The 20,764-nt window shown below is 42.0% G+C and overlaps 1 protein-coding gene across 1 annotated transcript in view; it reads left to right on the plus strand.

Annotated features, from left to right (window-relative positions):
- Window positions 1–20,764, plus strand: part of LOC139570592 (cadherin-23-like) — a 587,919-nt gene that overhangs the window by 560,885 nt on the left and 6,270 nt on the right. Inside the window, exons 61-64 of the mRNA XM_071392575.1 lie at window positions 920–1,120; window positions 4,277–4,317; window positions 4,463–4,523; window positions 4,741–4,870. Of these exons, the coding sequence (XP_071248676.1) occupies window positions 920–1,120; window positions 4,277–4,317; window positions 4,463–4,523; window positions 4,741–4,870 (433 nt within the window). The remainder of the gene's footprint in view (window positions 1–919; window positions 1,121–4,276; window positions 4,318–4,462; window positions 4,524–4,740; window positions 4,871–20,764) is intronic.

Consider the following 20,764-nt stretch of genomic DNA (forward strand, 5'->3'; position numbering starts at 1 on the left):
TTGAGCAGGGGGACCTTGCGTGCGAGAGAAGGAGTGCTTGTTAAAGAAAAACTAACAGGTCTGTGAGAGCTGGAATTCTTACTGGTTGGTTGGTGATCAAATACTTATGTCATATTGCCCAGCGACAGCCCCGAAACCTGAAGGATCTGGAAAAGGTCTGTATGGAGGAGTGGGCCAAAATCTGCAGTATGTGCAAACCTGGTCAAGAACTACAGGAAACGTATGATCTCTGTATTTGCAAACAAAGGTTTCTGTACCAAATATTAAGTTCTGCTTTTCTGATGTATCAAATACTTATGTCATGTAATAAAATGCAAATTAATTACTTAAAAATCATACAATGTGATTTTCTGGATTTTTGTTTTAGATTCCGTCTCTCACAGTTGAAGTGTACCTATGATAAAAAATTATAGACCTCTACATGCTTTGTAAGTAGGAAAACCTGCGAAATCGGCAGTGTATCAAATACTTGTTCTCCCCACTGTATATCCCAATTTGGGTGTGGTGTCCTTCTTCCCTCTAAAAATGACATCTTTATTGCTAGGCAGTAAGTTAAGTGATGCGGCCAAAAAACTGTTCCTTCTCCCTTAATTTGACCTGACCTCGATCCCCATTCCTCACTAAACCACCTCTCTCCACCCTTATCAGTGACTGCAACAATGTGATTGCCTTTCCTTTACTCAGTACATTCCAAGCTTAATTGCCACACCATAAACATTCCTCCTACAGATAACCATTAACTTCTGGTGTAGAAACCAGACTATGGCACTCATTATTTCAAGTTTAGGAGTCAGAACCCATCATAGTAATTATATTTCTATGTCATTACATTGTTACTACACAAAAAATATGTGGTATAAGTATACTCCTCTTTGTGCTGAGCCCATTGTCTCTCCTTCCCTGGTCTTGTGATGGACAGGGTGATTCAGATGATTGATGAGAACAAGGAACAGCTGAAGAAACTGTTCAGGAATTACAACATCCTGGATGTCCAGCCTGCCGTCAGCGGGAGAGCACCTGATGACCTCACTACGCTACAGATGGCCATCATTATCTTAGCTGTGTTGCTCTTCTTGGCAGCCATGTCATTCATCTTCATGAACTGGTACTATCGCACAGTGTAAGAGCCTCCCACTGTAATTCAAATCACATTTTATTTGTCACATGCGCCGAATACAATTAATGTAGAATTTACAGTGAAATGCTAGCTTACGAGCCCTTCCCAACAATGCAGAGTTAAAGAAAAAAAATACAATTGTAACGCAAGAGGAATAAAATAAAATAGTTGAAGTCTAAAGTTTACATACACTTAGGTTGGAGTCATTACAACTAGTTTTTCTACCATTCCACAAATGTCTTGTTGACAAACTATAGTTTTGGCAAGTCGGTTTGGACATCTACTTTGTGGATGACACAAGTAATTGTTCCAACAATTGTTTACAGACATATTATTTCACTGTATCACAATTCCAGTGGGTCAGAAATTGACATCAAATCAAAACAAATTTTATTGGTCATACACACATGGTTAGCAGATGTTAATGCGAGTGTAGTGAAATGCTTGTGCTTCTAGTTCCGATCGTGGAGTAATATCTAACAAGTAATCTAACAATTTCACAACAACTACCTTATACACACACAAGTGTAAAGGAATGAATAAGAATATGTACATATAAATATATGGATGAGCGATGGCCGAACGGCATAGGCAAGATGCAGTAGATGGTATAGAGTACAGTATATACATATGAGATGAGTCATGTAGGTCATGTAAACATTATATAAAGTGGCATTGTTTAAAGTGACTAGTGATACATTTATTACATCCAATTTTTAAAGTGGCTAGATATTTGAGTCAGTATATTGGTAGCTGCCACTCAATGTTAGTGATAGCTGTTTAACAGTCTGATGGCTTTGAGATAGAAGCTGTTTTTCAGTCTCTCTGTCCCAGCTTTGATGCACCTGTACTGACCTCGCATTCTGGATGATAGCGGGGTGAACAGGCAGTTGCTCAGGTGGTTGTTGTCCTTGATCTTTTTGGCCTTCTTGTGACATCGGGTGGTGTAGGTGTCCTGGAGGGCAGGTAGTTTGCCCCCGGTGATGCGTTGTGCAGACCTCACTACCCTCTGGAGAGCCTTACGGTTGTGGGCCGAGCAGTTGATTTACACATACACTAAGTTGACTGTGCCTATAAACAGCTTGGAAAATTCCATAAAATAATGTCATAGCTTTAGAAGCTTCTGATAGGCTAATTGACATCATTTGAGTCAATTGGAGGTGTACCTGTGGATGTATTTCATTGCCTACCTTTAAACCCTTTGCTTGACATCATGAGAACATCTAAAGAAATCAGTCAAGACCTCTGAAAATAAATTGTAGACCTCCACAAGTCTGGTTCATCCTTGGGAGCAATTTCCAAACACCTGAAGGTACCACGTTCATTTGTATAAACAATAGTTCGTAAGTATAAACACCATGGGACCGCGCAGCTGTCATACTGCTTAGGAACAAGACGCGTTCTTTCTGACAGAGATGAACATACTTTGGTGCAGAAGATGCAAATCAATCCCAGAACAACAGCAAAGGACCTTGTGAAGATGCTGGAGGAAACAGGTACATACCTATCTGTATCCACAGTAAAACGAGTCCTACTCGTTTGGCCATACTGACCATCGTTATGTTTGGAGAAAAAAGGGGGCCGCTTGCAAGCCGAAGAACATCATCCCAACCGTGAAGCACGGGGGTGGCAGTATCATGTTGTGGGGGTGCTTTGCTGCAGGAGGGACTGGTGCACTTCACAAAATAGATGGCATCATGAGGCAGGGAAATTATGTGGATATATTGAAGCAACATCTCAAGACATCAGTCAGGAAGTTAAAGCTTGGTCGCAAATGGGTCTTCCAAATGGACAATGACCCCAAGCATACTTCCAAAGTTGTGGCAAAATGGCTTAAGGAGAACAAAGTCAAGGTACTGGAGTGGCCATCACAACGGCCTGACCTCAATCCCATAGAAAATGTTTGGGCAGAACTGAAAAAGCGTGTGCGAGCAAGGAGGCCTACAAACCTGACTCCGTTACACTAGCTCGGTCAGGAGGAATGGGCCAAAATTCAACCAACTCATTGTGGGAAGCTTGTGGAAGGCTACCCGAAATGTTTGACCCAAGTTAAACAATTTAAAGGCAATGCTACCAAATACTAATTGAGTGTATGTAAACTTCTGACCCACTGGGAATGTGATGAAAGAAATAAAAGCTGATATAAATCATTCTCTCTACTATTATTCTGACATTTCACATTCTTGAAATAAAGTGGTGATCCTAACTGACCTAAGACAGGGAATTTTACTCTGATTAAATGTCAGGAATTGTGAAAAACGGAGTTTAAATGTATTTGGCTAAGATGTATGTAAACTTCCGACTTCAACTGTATATACAGGGAGTACCAGTACAAATCAATGTGCAGAGGTGTGAAGTATTTGATGTAGATACTGTATGTACATGACAGCAGGGTTAAGTGTCTAGTCATCAGGATAAATAATACAAGGAAAATAAATAAACTAGCAACAGCAACTGATGAGTGTAAAGTGTGTGTGTGTGTGTGTGTAATATGTATGTATGTGTGTTTGTGTTGTGTTGGTCTGTGTGTGTGTGTAATGTGTGTGTGAGCGTATGTAGTGTGCGTGAATGTGTGTGGCTTTTGTGTGGGAGTGTCAATGTATATGGTTTGTGTAGTCTAGTGAGTGTACGTAGGGTCAGTGCAGATAGTTTGGGTACCATTAATTGACTATCTAGTAGAAGGTGTCTTGGAGCCTGTTGGTTCGAGACCAGATGCTCCGGTACAGTTTTCCAGACGGTAGCAGAGTGAACAGTCTATGGCTTGGGTGGCTGGAATCTTTGGCAATTTTTTGGGCCTTCTTCTGGCACCGCCTGATATAGAGGTCCTGGATGGCATTGAGCTCGGCCCCAGTGATATACTGGGCTGTTCGCACCACCCTCTGTCACCCTTTCACCCTCATTGTCAAACATAGCATACTGATCCACTTTAACTTATACAATCCAATAAGCTTACTCATACTTAACCACTTCATTTTACAATATGTTCTTGTGTATCAAAGTATAGATTGCTCTTTCAGTTCATCTAAATAGTCAATGTTTTTCATTTCAATGGAATTTGTAATGGTGTTACTTCAAACTGGCTATGATAGATACTTTGACATGGCTATGTCAACATGTTGAACGTCTCACCACCTGTCTGTGTGTTTTTCTATGCTACAGACACAAGAGGAAGCTCAAAGCCATTGTAGCAGGATCCACAGGTGAGAGACAGCACCGAGGGGAAAGTCCCTGCAAGCCTAACAGCAGGATGTGGCAAACTATGGTCTAGTTTGACTAGCTGTGTGTGTGTGTACGTGTGTGTGTGCTTGTAATTCATAATTCACCAGTTTGTCTTCTGTCTTCCAGGGAAGCAAGATCTCATGGACATCCTGGATTTGCCCAACACCAATAAATACTCATTTGAGGGGTGAGACAATAGATTACAGTGTTTATGCATTTTAAAACTTACAGTACTTTATTGCACTTGACTCATGTTATTGAGTCAAGTGCATATTCCTTTTGCAGGTTCACAGATACATGCAGTGCTGATCTTAAATATCTGACAGTTGTGTATACAATATTTAATAAGACTGATGAAGTGTTAGCTGGGTAAGGTTATAGCTAAGACTGTTGTTGACTCTCAGGGCCAACCCTGTGTGGCTAGACCCGTTCTGTCGGAACCTGGAGCTAGCTGCCCAGGCAGAGCATGAAGACGACCTGCCGGAAAACCTCAGTGAGGTCACTGACCTGTGGAACAGCCCTGCTCCTACTCACGTGAGTACAGCTATTAAACAGCGGCGGTGCCGTTTAAGAAGGAGAACACTTTTTTTATGGGCATGGCCTTATTTCTATTACAGCATATTGGATGACTGTCATTCATATTCCACTCACCCAGTTAATTTTAACATTGACATGTTTAGGCTACTTCATGATACTCAAATTGTTCCTACATCCTAGCCTATGAATGAAAGTTTACAACCTGGTGCACACAGGTTGAGAGAAAGTTTTGAGGTGACAGACAGTGACACATGGACAGACAGTGACACATTTAATAGCTCTTTCACACTTGCCTGTATCTAGCTGATCTAGGGTGCAATCATAAGTCCAACAGTTGCAAACAATAATTTGTATTATTAGACATATTCAGGTATGTTTATCCCCATTTCGTTTCATTTGCTTCCATTTAAGAAATGTCTTTCAACAGAATTGGCGGAATGAATACACCCCGATCACGTGGAAAGACAGTTCACTTTCATAGCAGCCATATTGTATTCCTTCTGGGATCTATGCACTCTTCTCCTTTTACCTTTTCCCTTCGCTTGTGGACTTCAATGCACAACACATCAGCTGTATGAGACCAGGTGGCAAAACTATATTATAACCGCTAAACACAGCCTACATCGTTGTCACCATACTAGCTATTTGTAAAGTCATAGTCAACATAGCTAATGGACCTAATGCGTTAGTAAACCCGCTACAATCATGCAGTAATGATAGTCAGTAAGCAGTTTAGCAGTTACACCGGCGGGCCCTAGTGGCAAAAAATAATTGTAAAACCAAAAGCTTGTGTTGGATAGTCATAGCCAGCTAGCTAACATAGCATCCCTCTGTTTGAGCAGTGTGTTTGAGTAGGCTAAACTATCTAGCTGCATTTGCTATCTAAGTAAGTGAAACTTAGAGTAAAAAAAATGACTCTCTCTCTCACTTGATTCTCCTTCATTTTTGAAGAAATTAATTAGTTTAAAACTGTTCAATTATTGTCTCTCTCTCTCTCTTTGAGTCAACTACCCACCACATTTTATGCACTCCAGTGCTAGCTAGCTGTAGCTTATGCTTTAAGTACTATATTTATTATCTGATCCTTTGATTGATTGGACAACATGTCAGTTCATGCTGCAAGAGCTCTGATAGGTTGGAGGACATCCTCTGGAAGTTGTCATAGTTACTGTATAAGTCTATGTAGGGGGTGAGAACCATGAGCCTCCTAGGTTTTGTACTTGAAGTCAATATACCCAGAGGAGGACGACAGATAGCTGTGTTCCGGTTACACCATGGTGCTACCGTACAGAGTGCTTTGAGACAATTGTAGACCTTCATTGCAAAATAGTGTGTTTTAATCAATTATTTGATGACCTGTGAATACTGTATATTCAGTATAGTTTTAGGATAACTTTATTAATGTTTTACCATTTTTATTTTTATGAAATTCACTGAAGAGGATGGTCCTCCCCTTCCTCCATTGAGGAGGCTCCACTGCTATCTATGTATGTTCATGCATTTCTATGAGTACACCCAGCAAACCACAATTGGTTCTGTGAAAGTTCCCAGAACATTCATTAGGTTGTGGCAAATGTTCTCCAAACACAAAAACTGTCCAGCCGTGCTGATGATTACACAATGTTTGTATAAAACTTTCGCCATGTTGCAAGAACGTTCCCAGAACACATTTTGTCTGTTCTTTAAAGGTTCCCAGAATGTTTCTTTAGGTTGTGGGAACAGTCTGGTGGAAACACTGTGGGGACATCACAAAATAATCTGTCAACTTGTACGGATGATTATGCAATGCTTGTATAAAGGGTGCAAAAACATTCCCCTTATGTTACAAGACCATTCCCAGAGCACATTTGTTATGTTCTTTAAAAGTTCCTAAACATTTATTTAGGTTGTGGGAACCTTGTGTGGATATGACAAGATATAGGTTCCAAAAACACTAAATCTGTCCAGTTGTGCTGACATTCAGACAATGTTTGTATCAGGGTGCACAAAACATTCCTTTGATGTTGCAAGAATGTTGACAGAACAGCCTTTCGAAGTTATTTAAAGGTTCCCAGAACATTTGATTAGGCTGTGGGAGAAGTGTGGGTACATTACAAGATATAGGTTCCCAAAGAACAAAATGTGCTCAGTTGTGATGACATTCATACAATGTTTAAGTTAAGTTGCACAGGGCATTCCCTTAATATTTTCACATGTGAGTTCCAAATATCTCTAGCGGTCCCCCCAGTGTGAGTTTTATTTATGAGCGTGATGTCAGAATGCACTCACTTGTCCAACATTTGATTGTCACGCAACAGGATAGTTAACCCATGCTGCCCTCAAACCAATTAGCTTCCTGCTAATTATCTATGTTTCAACTTGTTAATTTCAAATTATTTTCAAACAGTATTATTTTCAAACAAATTATGTGCGTTCCGCCTACTCATTAATTCACAAAGAAGTAGTCCATTTCACTGTGCCAGACAATTTACATCTGATGCATGCTATGCTAATTTAAAATGAATATTAGCTAGATGAGCCGGACAAAGTTCTCTCTTTGATGAGAGCCCAAGCACTCCCCCAGTGCTTCCCCAGGTCAAGTATGCAAGCATTTACGCATCTCCAGTCAGAACCTTCCCGAATGTTTTACCCCTCGTGCATTTTCCGGCTGGCGCCCCCATTGCCTTCATTGCTGTTTTCATTACTAATAACTATTTTGGGCATTTGTGTGTTCCTATCAAAGTAAGTGCCGTGCCTTATTACGTTAGCATAATAGTTTCTGTATATCGTGTTATGTTGTTTCTACTGTAGCACACCTTATGTAGCTTATATGGAACATAAAGTATTCTGTGTGTATTCCTTTATAACCGTGGACACGCAAGGTACTAATTCCATAACCTTTATGGTTTTATACTCAATTGTGCTTATGTAGCTAGCAACATTCTTGTATTAGCTTCTGTGTATCCTTTGAAGCTGCCCTGGCTTCATCATGACCATGGCCTGTGTATTAATTTGGCTTGTTTAGCATAGCCCTGCTCTGCACTGCCCTGCCCCCTTTTGGAGCTCTTCAGTTACTGTTTCTTACTGTGTCTTATATCATTCATAATTATGATTTTGTGAATTCAAATTATTATTTTTAAAGCAGTGTTATTAAGTTACTTTGTAATACATTGTAATATTGTTTTATTGCTATATCCTGATATTGTATTGTAATTACTAATAATTCCTCTTTATTCTGTACTTTCAGAAACCACACACACAAACTATATTGAACATTATTTGTCAACATCATAATTCGAACTGGACTTCTTTCTTGCCAAAGAATGAGGCCAGCTTTTGTATGCTGGCAACATACTCTTTGAACAGCACAACGTTTTATTGGAAGAAAAAAACAACAAGAAAAGACATATGCCTATATGTAATGGTTGTCTATTTTATTGAAGTATTGGTAGTGGTTGAACAGCAAAAATAAAAACGAGTTTTACTAGAGGGGAAAAAAGAGCAAGAAAAGACTGACAACTCATTAAAATGCCTAACCCATATTTCAATATTCAGTAATTGAACAATAAAAACTGCATTCCCACCCCCCACCCCTTGAGCAGCAGTTTGTGGGACTTGCCGTGCATTGAGGCGTAGGGGATTGTCTGCAGCAGGATGGCCCCAAGTTGATGAACGCCGAAGGGTGTGATGCTCCTCCAGCAGCTTTCTCATGAGGTTCTCTCTGTGCTATTGGTAGGTAATCACCTCACCTATGGGGGAGAGGGAGTGGGGAGGAAGAGGGAGTGGTGAGGATGATGAGGGGGTAGGTGGATGAGATATGGTCAATTTAATTGCATTTTGGAACTGTATGTGAATTGTATGTCAAATTATTCCACCAAGCTGTTTATCATGTCCGCCTTATCCAACGCCCCCATTTTTAGGTTATAGTCAAGCACGCAGTCTGGTTTGATCTTTCTCTCTCCCGTCAGGTGGTCCAACTTCCCAGTGGCCAACATGATTGCTGTATGGACAGTGGAGAGGACACGGATGTCTCGTTTGTCATGCCACTTTAGTGCCAGCTGTTGAACGTTCTCATTGAACTCCACCTTACCCCTCTGCATCTTCCTGCTTCCGAATGCCGGCATCCCCTTCCTGTTCAACCAGATTCTGCCACAGGCCCCTGTGCTGTTGGAGAGCAGATGCTGGAAGAGTGTGGGACTGCTGTACCAACTGTCCACATACCAAGTGTGGCCCTTCTCGAAATGAAGAGCCAGCATGGTTATCACCCCGGACCCGGACCCAGACACCCCAAGCCCCTCATAATGTAGGATGTCAGTGTTGGACCCTGTGTAGTCTTAATGTCCTGGACAAATCCTGTCTTCATGTCGCATATAATAAAGAACTTGACCCCCAAAGTTGTGCCTTTGTAGGGAATATATTTACGGAATGCCAGCCTATCCTTCCATAACATCAGGGTCGTGTCACTGCATAGGTCCTTGTATGGCAAATGCTAATGTAGAGCTGGTAAGAACATCTATTATTTTGTGTAAGGGTCATTTAGGTTGGCAGCAGCATTGTTGATGAAATGCAGGCATCGCAGCAGAACTAGGAAGCCGTCTTGGGGAAAGAGAGTGGCAAAGAAGGGAGTTGCAAACATAGGATCCGTGCACCAGTATTCCCTTAGGGAGTTCACCAGGAAGGTATACATTTAATTAATTGTGGTTGTCACACATTTAGCGAGTTTCCCCTGATTCTCTCTTCTCCTGTAGTTCCAAGGCATAGCAATTGGTCTCCTCCACTATGTCTCCCACCAGCTCCTCTGTCAGAAACAGCTTGAAGCACTAAGCCTCAGAGGGAGATGGCAAGGGGCTCACTCCAGACTGGGACTCATCAAAGCCAACAGCAGGGCCAGGAGGGGTGAAATGGCTAGCGGCCTTGCAACTATCGCAGACCCTCTGTACTTCACCCACTGTTTGTCTGCCTCCATCACCACCAGCATCTTCAGAGGGACTTTGTCGGTGGGAAAGGGGTCCTCAGATTAAGGGTTCTCAATGGCCAATAGGTTGCGAGCAGCTCCCTACTGTCAGAACCTGATACTTCACTTTCATACTCAGCCTCATTTCAAAATGTATAAAATCTCCAGAATTTGTATCTACCTTTCCAATTACTTTTAGAGTTTGGGCTTAATTTGATTAATATTACGGTGTTTCTATTCCAATGAAAACAAAAAAATATATATTGTTTTCAGTTGGGATGTAACGGAAAATATGGCGCTGTACAATGTGACGGTCGGGAGTACAGTACTGATATATTTAGCTAAAGAATGCAGTATCCTGCAGGCACGCGGGAGACTGGGGTTCAATTCCCCGACAGGGAGGAAGGAGTAGGCTGTCCTTGTAAATAAGGATTTGTTCTTAACCTTTCTAGGACACACGTTCCGCTAGCGGAACCCCTGACAACATTCCGCTGAAAAGGCAGCGCGGGAAATTCAAAAGTATTTTTTTGAAATATGTAACTTTCACACATTAACAAGTCCAATACAGCAAATGAAAGATAAACATCTTGTTAATCTACCCATCGTGTCCGATTAAAAAAATGTTTTACAGCGAAAACACAACATATGATTATGTTAGATCACCGCCAAGTCCAAAAAACACACATGCATTTCCCAGCCAAAGACAGGAGTCACAAAAAGCAGAAATAGAGATAAAATTAATCACTAACCTTTGATGATCTTCATCAGATGACACTCATAGGACATCATGTTACACAATACATGTATGTTTTGTTCGATAATGTGCATATTTATATCAAAGAATCTCAGTTTACATTGGCGCCATGTTCAGAAATGCCTCCAAAATATCCAGAGAAATTGCAGAGAGCCACATCAAAGAACAGAAATACTCATCATAAATTTTGATGAAAGATACATGTTTTACATAGAATTAAAGATACACTTGTTCTTAATGCAACCGCTGTGTCAGATTTCAAAAAAACTTTACAGAAAAAGCACACCATGCAATAATCTGACGGCGCTCAGATATAAACAACATTTCTCCGCCATGTTGGAGTCAACAGAAATACGAAATTACATCATAAATATTCCCTTACCTTTAATGATCTTCATCAGAATGCACTCCCAGGAATCCTAGTTCCACAATAACTTGTTGTTTTGTTCGATAATGTCCATTATTTATGTCCAAGTAGCTACTTTTGTTAGCGCGTATAGTACACATATCCAAACTCTCGTGCAGATCCAGGCGAACGTCGGACGAAAACTTCATAAAGTTATATTACAGGTCGAATAAACTTGTCAAACTAAGTAGAGAATCAATCTTCAGGATGTTGTTATCATAAATATTCAATAACGTTCCAACCTGAGAATTCCTTTTTGTCTATAGAAGTAATGGAACGCAAGTCGATATCATGTGGAATGCGCATGACCAGGAACTGGCACTCTGCCAGACCACTGACTCAAACAGCTCCCATCCGGCCCCACATCACAGTAGAAGCTTCATTCAACGTTCTACAGACGGTTGACATCTAGTGGAACATCCATACCGCACTGGGATTTCAATAGGCGATGAGTTGAAAATCGACCAGCCTCAGAATTCTCACTTCCTGTTTGGATTTTTTCTCAGGTTTTTGCCTGCCATATGAGTTCTGTTATACTCACAGACATCATTCAAACAGTTTTAGAAACTTCAGAGTGTTTTATATCCAATAGTAATAATAATATGCATATATTAGCATCTGGGACAGAGTAGGAGGCAGTTCACTCTGGGCACGCTATTCATCCAAAGTGAAAATGCTGCCCCCTATCCCTAAAAAGTTCATTAAAGGTTCCAGAACATTTAATTAAGTTATGGAAGCTGTCTGGAATGTTGCAAGAATAGTATTACATATTGTACTTAAGAGGTTGCACAGAACATTCTCACAAGTCAGTTTTTATGACGTTCATAGCATATTTGTTTTAGGTTTAACATAATATTCCATTGATGTTCATACGTCATTGATTTTACCTTAACATCAAATAAAATTTTATTTATATACAGTGGTGGAAGAAGTACCCAGAAGCCATACTTGAGTAAAAGTAAAGAGACCTTACTGGAAAATGACTCAAGTAAAAGTGAAAGTCATCCATTAGAATACTACTTGAGTACAAGTCTTAAAGTACCTGATATTAAATCTACTTAAGTATCAAAAGTAAAAGTTTGAAACGTAAGAGCCGTAAATCCAAAACACAAAACAGCCAGACCTTTTATTTGGTTTGAGCTCGAGTCTTTCTGAAAGGTAACAGTCTTACAGATGCAAGAAGTGCTCAGATAAAAAAAAAATAAAGAATGTGGATTCTCAAATATGCAACACTTGAAAATACATCTCTTACAGACAAAAAATAAATATACCAAAATGCAGGAATATAGCCAGTAAAACATAAGCAGTTACAATCAGTCACCCAATACATCATTTTTTTTCAGATTAGCTCATCAAAAGTACATGTACAGAACTGAACACAACCTCACTGTAGGAATATGTGGACATCACCACTGATGGAACTGTATTTTAAATGAGTGTGTCAGGTCATGTCTTCGTAACAACCTATAACTCTTAAACATAAATTAACAAAACTGATAAGGCATCCTTGTCCTTTGGCTTGCTGGCTTTAAACTGTCATTACTTGAAGTTGAAGAATTTGCAGGTCATCTTCAGTTAAAGCTAGTTTTCATAGTTTCTGGAATCCAGTCTTACTCTCCTGGGGCTGAAAACAAGTCCTGCAATATTGAACAGCCTTTCACAGGCAGCTGTTCAGCACCACCGAAAGTTTTGAGCAACTGTTATGACAGTTTTAATCAGAGGCATCTAAATCTACTCTAAAGTAACACCATACAGATATGGTATGGAACATACACAGTCTAATTTCTGAGCAGTTATTCAACTAACTACAATAGACCAAGAAAGTCACTGATGATGTACAGAATTTGTCTTGCATGTTGTGTAATCTGAATACTGGAAGGTTGTTGACAACGTAGGCACTGATGCTGTCCTCACCAAAACAAGTGTATGTGAAAGACAAATACATGCACTAATGAAATCAGTAATAATAGCTATTACAATAGCCTAAAGTTTGGGAAAGTTCTCAAAGGAAAACCTGTGTCATATCTAATGTTTTTGAAAATATTAGTCACACAGCTGTGTTTTTTTTTTTACTGGGGTGTTTGTGAAAGCATACACTAAATTGTTAATCCAACATAGTCTAGAATAGAAAGTATAACGATAACATCCATAGTTATGTAGGGCGACCAACTCGATATGTTCCATTTTCTTGACTACCAGCGGAGCTAGCTGGTAAATCAAGCTCCCTGTCCGGAAAATAACGAAAACATATTTTTCCTGAGAAAAGCCTTCAATGCAGTTATTTGCTATTCTTTCAATTAAGTTATGCCCTCCAGTTATGCCCAACCTCCCCAAGAGCAGCCATTGTTGTTATGATTTTCGACTTCGACTACAGGTGCTTCTCATTGTGGTCATCAATGAAACCACCCCCACAGATTATCAGAGGACCCTGATTGGTCTGGCCGTATGGTGGAAGGAGGGGGAGGGGCTCAAACGGTTTCAATCTGGTCGTGGCCAGACTGTATCCGTGTAGTGAAACAGAATGTAAGCTCGCGAGATCAGGAGGCTAGAATATTCTATCAACGTCCCACCATCAGTTCTCAGGACATCAGCTGATGGTCCTAAAGAAACGTTCTCCCCCTAAAAAATTGTGTCATTACAACATCACACCGTGTTACTGTTGCCGAGCCCATCAAGGCCCTGATTGGTGAACCACTGGGACAGACACAGTGCTTTTAACAGAGTGTTTTGAATGTACATATTTGACATACAATATTACATTGTACATCCAGTGTCTGTTTTGGACTGTTTCGTTCCGTAACCTATTTGGACGGATCCGGTATCTCTTGTGGCATGAAAAATTCTTTTCACTTTTTGCAGTGTAAAAGTTATAATATTTGAGACCAACGCGTAGCCGTGGTTGTGTGAGAAGCACGACCGTATCTCTCACAGAACTACAATGAGATTCACTTTCTTTCTGTGATCTCTCTCTGCTCTAATAGACATGAGCCTGCAACTCTCATCTCTCCAGTGTTGCACTTCATTTATTTCCTTATAGAATCATAGCCGTGCGAAGGGTTCTGGAAGAGCTGCAGTACCCCTGATAATGTGAAATACATTTGCCAAAGTTATAGCATCTGTTACTGCTGATAAGATGGTGGTGCAGTGAATAGCAGCCATTTGACGGGCTCCTGACCAATTCTGCTATTTTGTGTGTTCTTTTACACTGATCTTAACTTTTTTTGTACATAATGTCTCCACCATAATTTCCTATGACCGAAAACAGCTTCTGGAGATCCGAACAGCGATCACTAACCTCGATTTGGATGACAATTTATACTTCAAGGAGTCGGCAGCTCTGGACGTTCTGCTTACTTCAGACCAGGCCCTAATCCCCGGGACTCAAAAGAGGAAGTGACGGCGCAAAAGAGGCATACGAGCCGGCATCCTGACGAGTTGGCATGCAAATAAACCGCCTTTACCCTCCGTTCTGTCGGAGAACTTACAGTCACTAGAGAAAAAACTGGACGATCTCCATTCGAGCTATTCCATGCTATCAATGGGACCTGAAGAACTGTAATATTCGATGTTTCTTGGAATCATGGCTCAACGAGGACATGGATAATATACATCAGAATACCTCATGATAAGCTCCAGGCCATACTATTTACCAAGAGAGTTTTCATCTATATTTTTCGTAGCTGTCTATTTACCACCACAAACCTATGCTGGCACTAACACCGCACTCAACTAGCTGTATAGGACCATAAGCAAACAAGAAAAGGCGCTTCTTGTGGCCAGTGATTTTATTGCAGGGTAACTGAAATTAGTTTTACTTCATTTTTTACCAGCATGTCACTTGTACAACTAGAGGCGACGCAATTAGAGATTACTTTTACTCTACACACAGAAACGCATACAAGGCTCTCCCTCACAATCCCTTTCGCAAATATGACCATAACTCTATCTTCCTGATTCCTGCTTACAAGCAAAAACTCAAACAGGAAGTACCAGTGACACGCTTAATACGGAAGTGGTCCGATGAAGCAGATGCTAAGCTACAGGACTGTTTCACTTGCACAGACTGGAATATGTTCCAGGATCCATCCGATTACATTGCGGAGTTTACCACATCTGGGTCATTCTATGAAAATGGTAGCTTTTTGAACAGCCAACTTTTACAAATGTTTATTATTTTTTTAATCAAAACGTATAGTCAGATAATAGTTAACCGCTCACAATATAAATCAACATAAATGACAAACATATTTTTATATTTGTACTACATTACATTAAAAAATGCTTGTGCTTGTCACGCTCTGACGTTAGATATCTATGTTTTCTTTATATTTTGGTTAGGTCAGGGTGAGATGAGGGTGGGTATGCTAGTTTTTGTATTGTCTAGGGTTTTTGTAGTTCTAGGGGTTTTGTAGGTCTAGGTATTTGTATGTCTATGGTGGCCTGATATGGTTCCCAATCAGAGGCAGCTGTTTATCGTTGTCTCTGATTGAAAATCATATTTAGGTAGCCATTTTCCCTTTTGTGTTCGTGGGTTCTTGTTCTATGTTTAGTTGCCTGTCTGCACTATTCATATTAGCGTCACGGTGTCTCCAGTTCGCAGTCATAGCCCGGTGCGCTCTATTCCAGCTCCTCACATTTGCCGGGCTAGAATGGGCATCCAGCCAGGACGGATGGTGCCGGCTCAGCGCTCCTGGTCTCCAGTACACCTCCTTGGACCAGGATATCCTGCGCCGGCTCTGCGTACTGTGTCTTCGGTGCGTCTGCACAGCCCAGTGTGTCCTGTGCTAGCGCCCCGCACTTGCCGGGCTCAAGTGAGCATCCAGCCAGGACGCATTGTGCCTCCACAGTCCAGTACGTCCTGTGCCTCCTCTCTGCACTTGCCCTGAGGTGCTTGTCCCCAGCCCGGTACCACCAGTGCCGGCACCACGCATCAGACCTCTAGTGCGCCTCCACAGTCCAGAACGGCCTGTGCCTCTTCCCCGCACTCGCCCTGAGGTGCGTGTCCTCAGCCCGGTCCCACCAGTTCCGGCACCAGGCATCAGGCCTCAAGTGCACTTCCACAGTCCAGTACGGCCTGTGCCTCTTCCCTACACTCGCCCTGAGGTGCGTGTCCTCAGCCCGGTACCAACAGTTCCGGCACCACGCATCAGGCTTCCAGTGCGCTTTCACAGTCCAGAGCTTCCGACGACAGTTCCCAGACCAGAGCTTCCGGCGACAGTTCCCAGTACAGAGCTTCCGGCGACAGTTCCCAGTACAGAGCATCCGGCGACAGTTCCCAGTCCAGAGCTTCCGGCGACAGTACCCAGTCCAGAGCTTAACGGCGACAGTACCCAGTCCAGAGCTTCCGGCGACAGTTCCCAGTCCGGAACCTCCAACGACGGGCCACAGTCCGGAACCTCCAACGACGGGCCACAGTCCGGAACCTCCAACGACGGGCCACAGTCCGGAACCTCCAACGACGGGCCACAGTCCGGAACCTCCAACGACGGGCCACAGTCCGGAACCTCCAACGACGGGCCACAGTCCGGAACCTCCAACGACGGGCCACAGTCCGGAACCTCCATCGACGGGCCACAGTCCGGAACCTCCAACGACGGGCCACAGTCCGGAACCTCCGGCGACGGGCCACAGTCCGGAACCTCCGGCGACGGGCCACAGTCCGGAACCTCCGGCGATGGGCCACAGTCCGGAACCTCCGGCGACGGTCCCCAGCCCGGGGTCTCCGGCGACTGTCCCCAGCCCGGGGTCTCCGGCGACAGTCCCCAGGCCGGGGTCTCCAGCGACGGTCCCCATCCCGGGGTCTCCCCATCCCGGGGTCTTTCCTTTGTATTATGGCATTTAAACTCAAAATATATCACTAAACCATGACTCCTGACCCGAGGGACAAGACAATTTTATGAAGGCATAGGTTAAGTCCTGAGATTACAGACTAGTACTAAAACACTTGAAGTAGGCATTCTAGAGTTAAGTCAACAAGTTACTATATCATTGTGTTTACTTGATAGCTAGCTACACAAATAGCTAGCTAGAACAAAGTGTTAATAAGATTTTTTTTAAATAATTTAAAAGATTTAAAAGCAATACAAATAAAACTGACCGTGCACTACAATATATTTTAAAATTAGTTTGCAATATAACTGTCTTACATATGTTTTATTAATAATAAAACGCTTAAATTAAAACCAAAAAAACTTTTTGTGTCATTATCTCACACTTTTAAGTGTTTTTCCTGGTGAATAAGGCCGGGACAGGAAAGCCACCATTTTCGTAGAATGATCTGTCACCGGCTTCTTTAACAAGTGCGTCAACGACGTCGTACCCACTGGGACCGTACTTACATATCCCAATCACAATACATTGATTACAGGCTAAATCCACACTGAGCTAAAGGCTAGCAGCTAAAGGCTGCTATGACCTCCAACAAGCCATCAAAGAGGCAAAGCATCAACAAAGGACTAAGATCAAATCCTACTATGCTGGCACTGAATCTCGTCAGATGTGGCAGGGCTTGCAAACTATCACGGATTACAAAGGGAAACCCAGCCACGAGATGCCCAGTGACGTGAGCCTACCAGACGAGCTAAAAGCCTTCTATTCTCGCTTCGAGGTAAGCAACACTGAACCAGCCCCAGGTGTCTCTCCATAGCCGATGTGAGAAGACATTTAAACAGGTTAACATTTACAAGCTCACAGGGCCAGACGAATTACCAGAGCATGCGTTGACCAGCTGTCATGTGTGTTCACTGACATTTACAACCTCTACCTGACCTAGACTGTAATATCTACATGTTTCAAGCAGACCACCATAGTCCCTGTGCCCAAGAACGCCAATGTAACCTGTCTAAATGACTATCGCTCCATAGCACTCACATCTGTAGCCATGAAATTATTTAAAACGCCATCATCCCAGACACCCTGGACCCACTCCAATTCACATACCGCCCCAACAGATCCACATACCGCCCCATCAGATCCACATGCAATCTCTACTGCACTCTCCCACCTGGACAAGAGGAACACCTATGTGAGAATGCTTTTCATCGACTACAGCTCACCATTCAACACAATAGTACCCTCGAAGTTCATCAGTAAGCTCAGGACCCTGGGACTGAACATAAGTTTACTGACAACACAACAATGGCAGGCCTGATCCCCAACGACAATAAAACAGCCTATAGGGAGGAGGTCAGTGACCTGGCAGTGTGGTGCCAGGTCATCAACGTCAGCAAGACAAAGGAGCTGATCGTGGACTACAGGAAATGGAGGGCAGAGCACGCCCCCATCCACATCGACAGGGCTGTAGTGGAGCGTGTTGAAAGCTTCAAATTTCTCAGGGGACACATCACCAAGGAATTAACATGGTCCACACACACCAACACAGTTGTGAAGAAGGCAAGACAACACCTCTTCCTCCCCGGTAGGCTGAAATGTTCCACAGCTGCACCATTCAGAGCATTGTGACTGGCTGCATCGCCATTTGGTATGGCAACTGCTTGGCATCCGACTGCAAACGTTACAGAAGGTAGTGCATATGGCCCAGTACATCATTGGGGCAGAGCTCCCTGCCATCCAGGACCTCTATTCCAGCTGGTGTCAGAGGAAGGCCCTAAGAATTGTCAAAGACTCCAGCCACCCCAGTCATAGACTGTTCTCTCTGCTACCTCACGGCAAGGGGTACCGATAAACCAAGTCTGGAACCAACAGGGCCCTGAACAGCTTCTACCCCCAAGCCATAAGACTGCCAAATAGTTATGCAAATAGCTACCCAGACTGCATTGCATCTGCATTGACCCTTTTTGCACTCTTTTGGCTCATCACGCTGCTTGCTACTGTTTATTATCTATCCTGTTGACTAGACACTTTACCCCTATCTACTGTATATGTACATATCTACCTCAATTACCTCGTACCCCTGCTCATCAACTCGGTACTGGTACCCCGTGTATGTAGTCGTTAATCATTGTGTATTTATTCCTTGTTTTATTATTTTTCTCTCTGCATTGCTGGGAAGGGCCAGTAAGTAAGCATTTCACTGTTGTTTACGAAGCATGTAACAAATAACATTTGATTTGATAATCAGATAAGAGGATGGGCTGCATCAAAATGAATGAATAGCGGGAAAGGATGCAATTGCGCATTAGATGACCTTGCACTGGTCTTTTCCAACTAGCACTGACTTTGCTGATAACTTCTTTATTGAGAAAAAATGTACTTACAATGACTGTGATATGTGGTTGTCTGACCTCGCTATCTTAAGATGAATGCACTAACTAAGATAAAAGCTGGATAAAAGCTAAATGACTAAAATGTAAATGTATGTAATTGTAGAGTTGATTCTGATAGAAACACACAATACCTAGAACATGGTTGCCATATTCTCAGAATATTAGAAATGTGTATATTAAAACCTGTTATGGCTGCAAGGGAAAGTATTGAGTAGCCAGATAAAAGGTGCCCATTTCAAACGGCCTCGTACTCAATTCTTGCTCGTACAATATGCATATTATTACTATTGGATAGAAAACAATCTCTAGTTTCTAAAACCGTTTGAATTTTTTCTCTGAGTGGAACAGAAGTCATTTGGCAGCACTTTCCCTGACCAGGAAGTAGAATGTCAGAAATCTATGCTCTCTTCAACGTTCTGCCTATACATGGTCATGATACGTAGGACCCTACGTACACTTCATACGCCTTCCTCTGGGTGTCAAGAGGATGTGAGAGAAGACATTTTGTGTTCATCTTGTTCTGAGGTGGAATAAAAGCTATTTCTTTGACGTGACCGTCCACTTCCGGTACTCTGAGGCGCGCGACTTGGAAGTGAGATTGCGTTCTGTTTTGCTGCCGTTTCGGACGACAACTATCTCCGGCTCGGATTTTATTTGATAAATGTGACCATATCATCGTAATGTATGTTTTTTCAATATAGTTTAATCAGATTATTTGAATTTTTTCGGGAGTTTTGCCGTGTTCCGTTCTCTGACTTTTTTTACGTTGGAGAGATCCGTGCCACTCGACTAGTGCCCATGCTAAATGAAGAGGGAAAGTTGCCATTCTGAATCCAAACAACGACTCATCTGGACAAAGGACACCTTGATCAACATTCTGATGAAAGATCAGCAAAAGTAAGACCCAATTTATGATGTTATTTCATATATCTGTCGTGCATGTGAACTGGTCGTGGGCGCCCAAGTGTTTCTGGCTATTGTGGCTATGCTAATATAGCGCTACATTTTGTTTTCGCTGTAAAACATTTAATAAATCGGAAATATTGTCTGGAATCACAAGATGCCTGTCTTTCAATTGCTGCACAGTATGTATTTTTCAGAAATGTTTTATGATGAGTAATTAGGTATTTGACGTTGGTGTCTGTAAATGTTATGGCTGCTTTCGGTGCAATTTCTGATTGTAGCTGAAATGTAATTTATGATTTATACCTGAAATATGCACATTTTTCTAAAAAAAAACATATGCTATACAATAAATATGTTATCAGACTGTCATCTTATGAAGTTGTTTCTTGGTTAGTGGCTATATATATCTTTATTTGGTCGAATTTGTGATAGCTACTGATGGAGTAAAAAACTGATGGAGTAAAAAAGTGGTGTCTTTTGCTAACGTGGTTAGCTAATAGATTTACATATTTTGTCTTCCCTGTAAAACATTTTAAAAATCGGACATGTTGGCTTGATTCACAAGATGTGTACCTTTCATATGCTGTATTGGACTTGTTAATGTGTGAAAGTTAAATATAAAAAATAAAAAAAGATTTTGAATTTCGCGCCCTGCACTTGAGCTGGA

Source organism: Salvelinus alpinus, chromosome 3 (assembly GCF_045679555.1).
Source record: "Salvelinus alpinus chromosome 3, SLU_Salpinus.1, whole genome shotgun sequence".
Taxonomy (NCBI): Eukaryota; Metazoa; Chordata; class Actinopteri; order Salmoniformes; family Salmonidae; genus Salvelinus; species Salvelinus alpinus.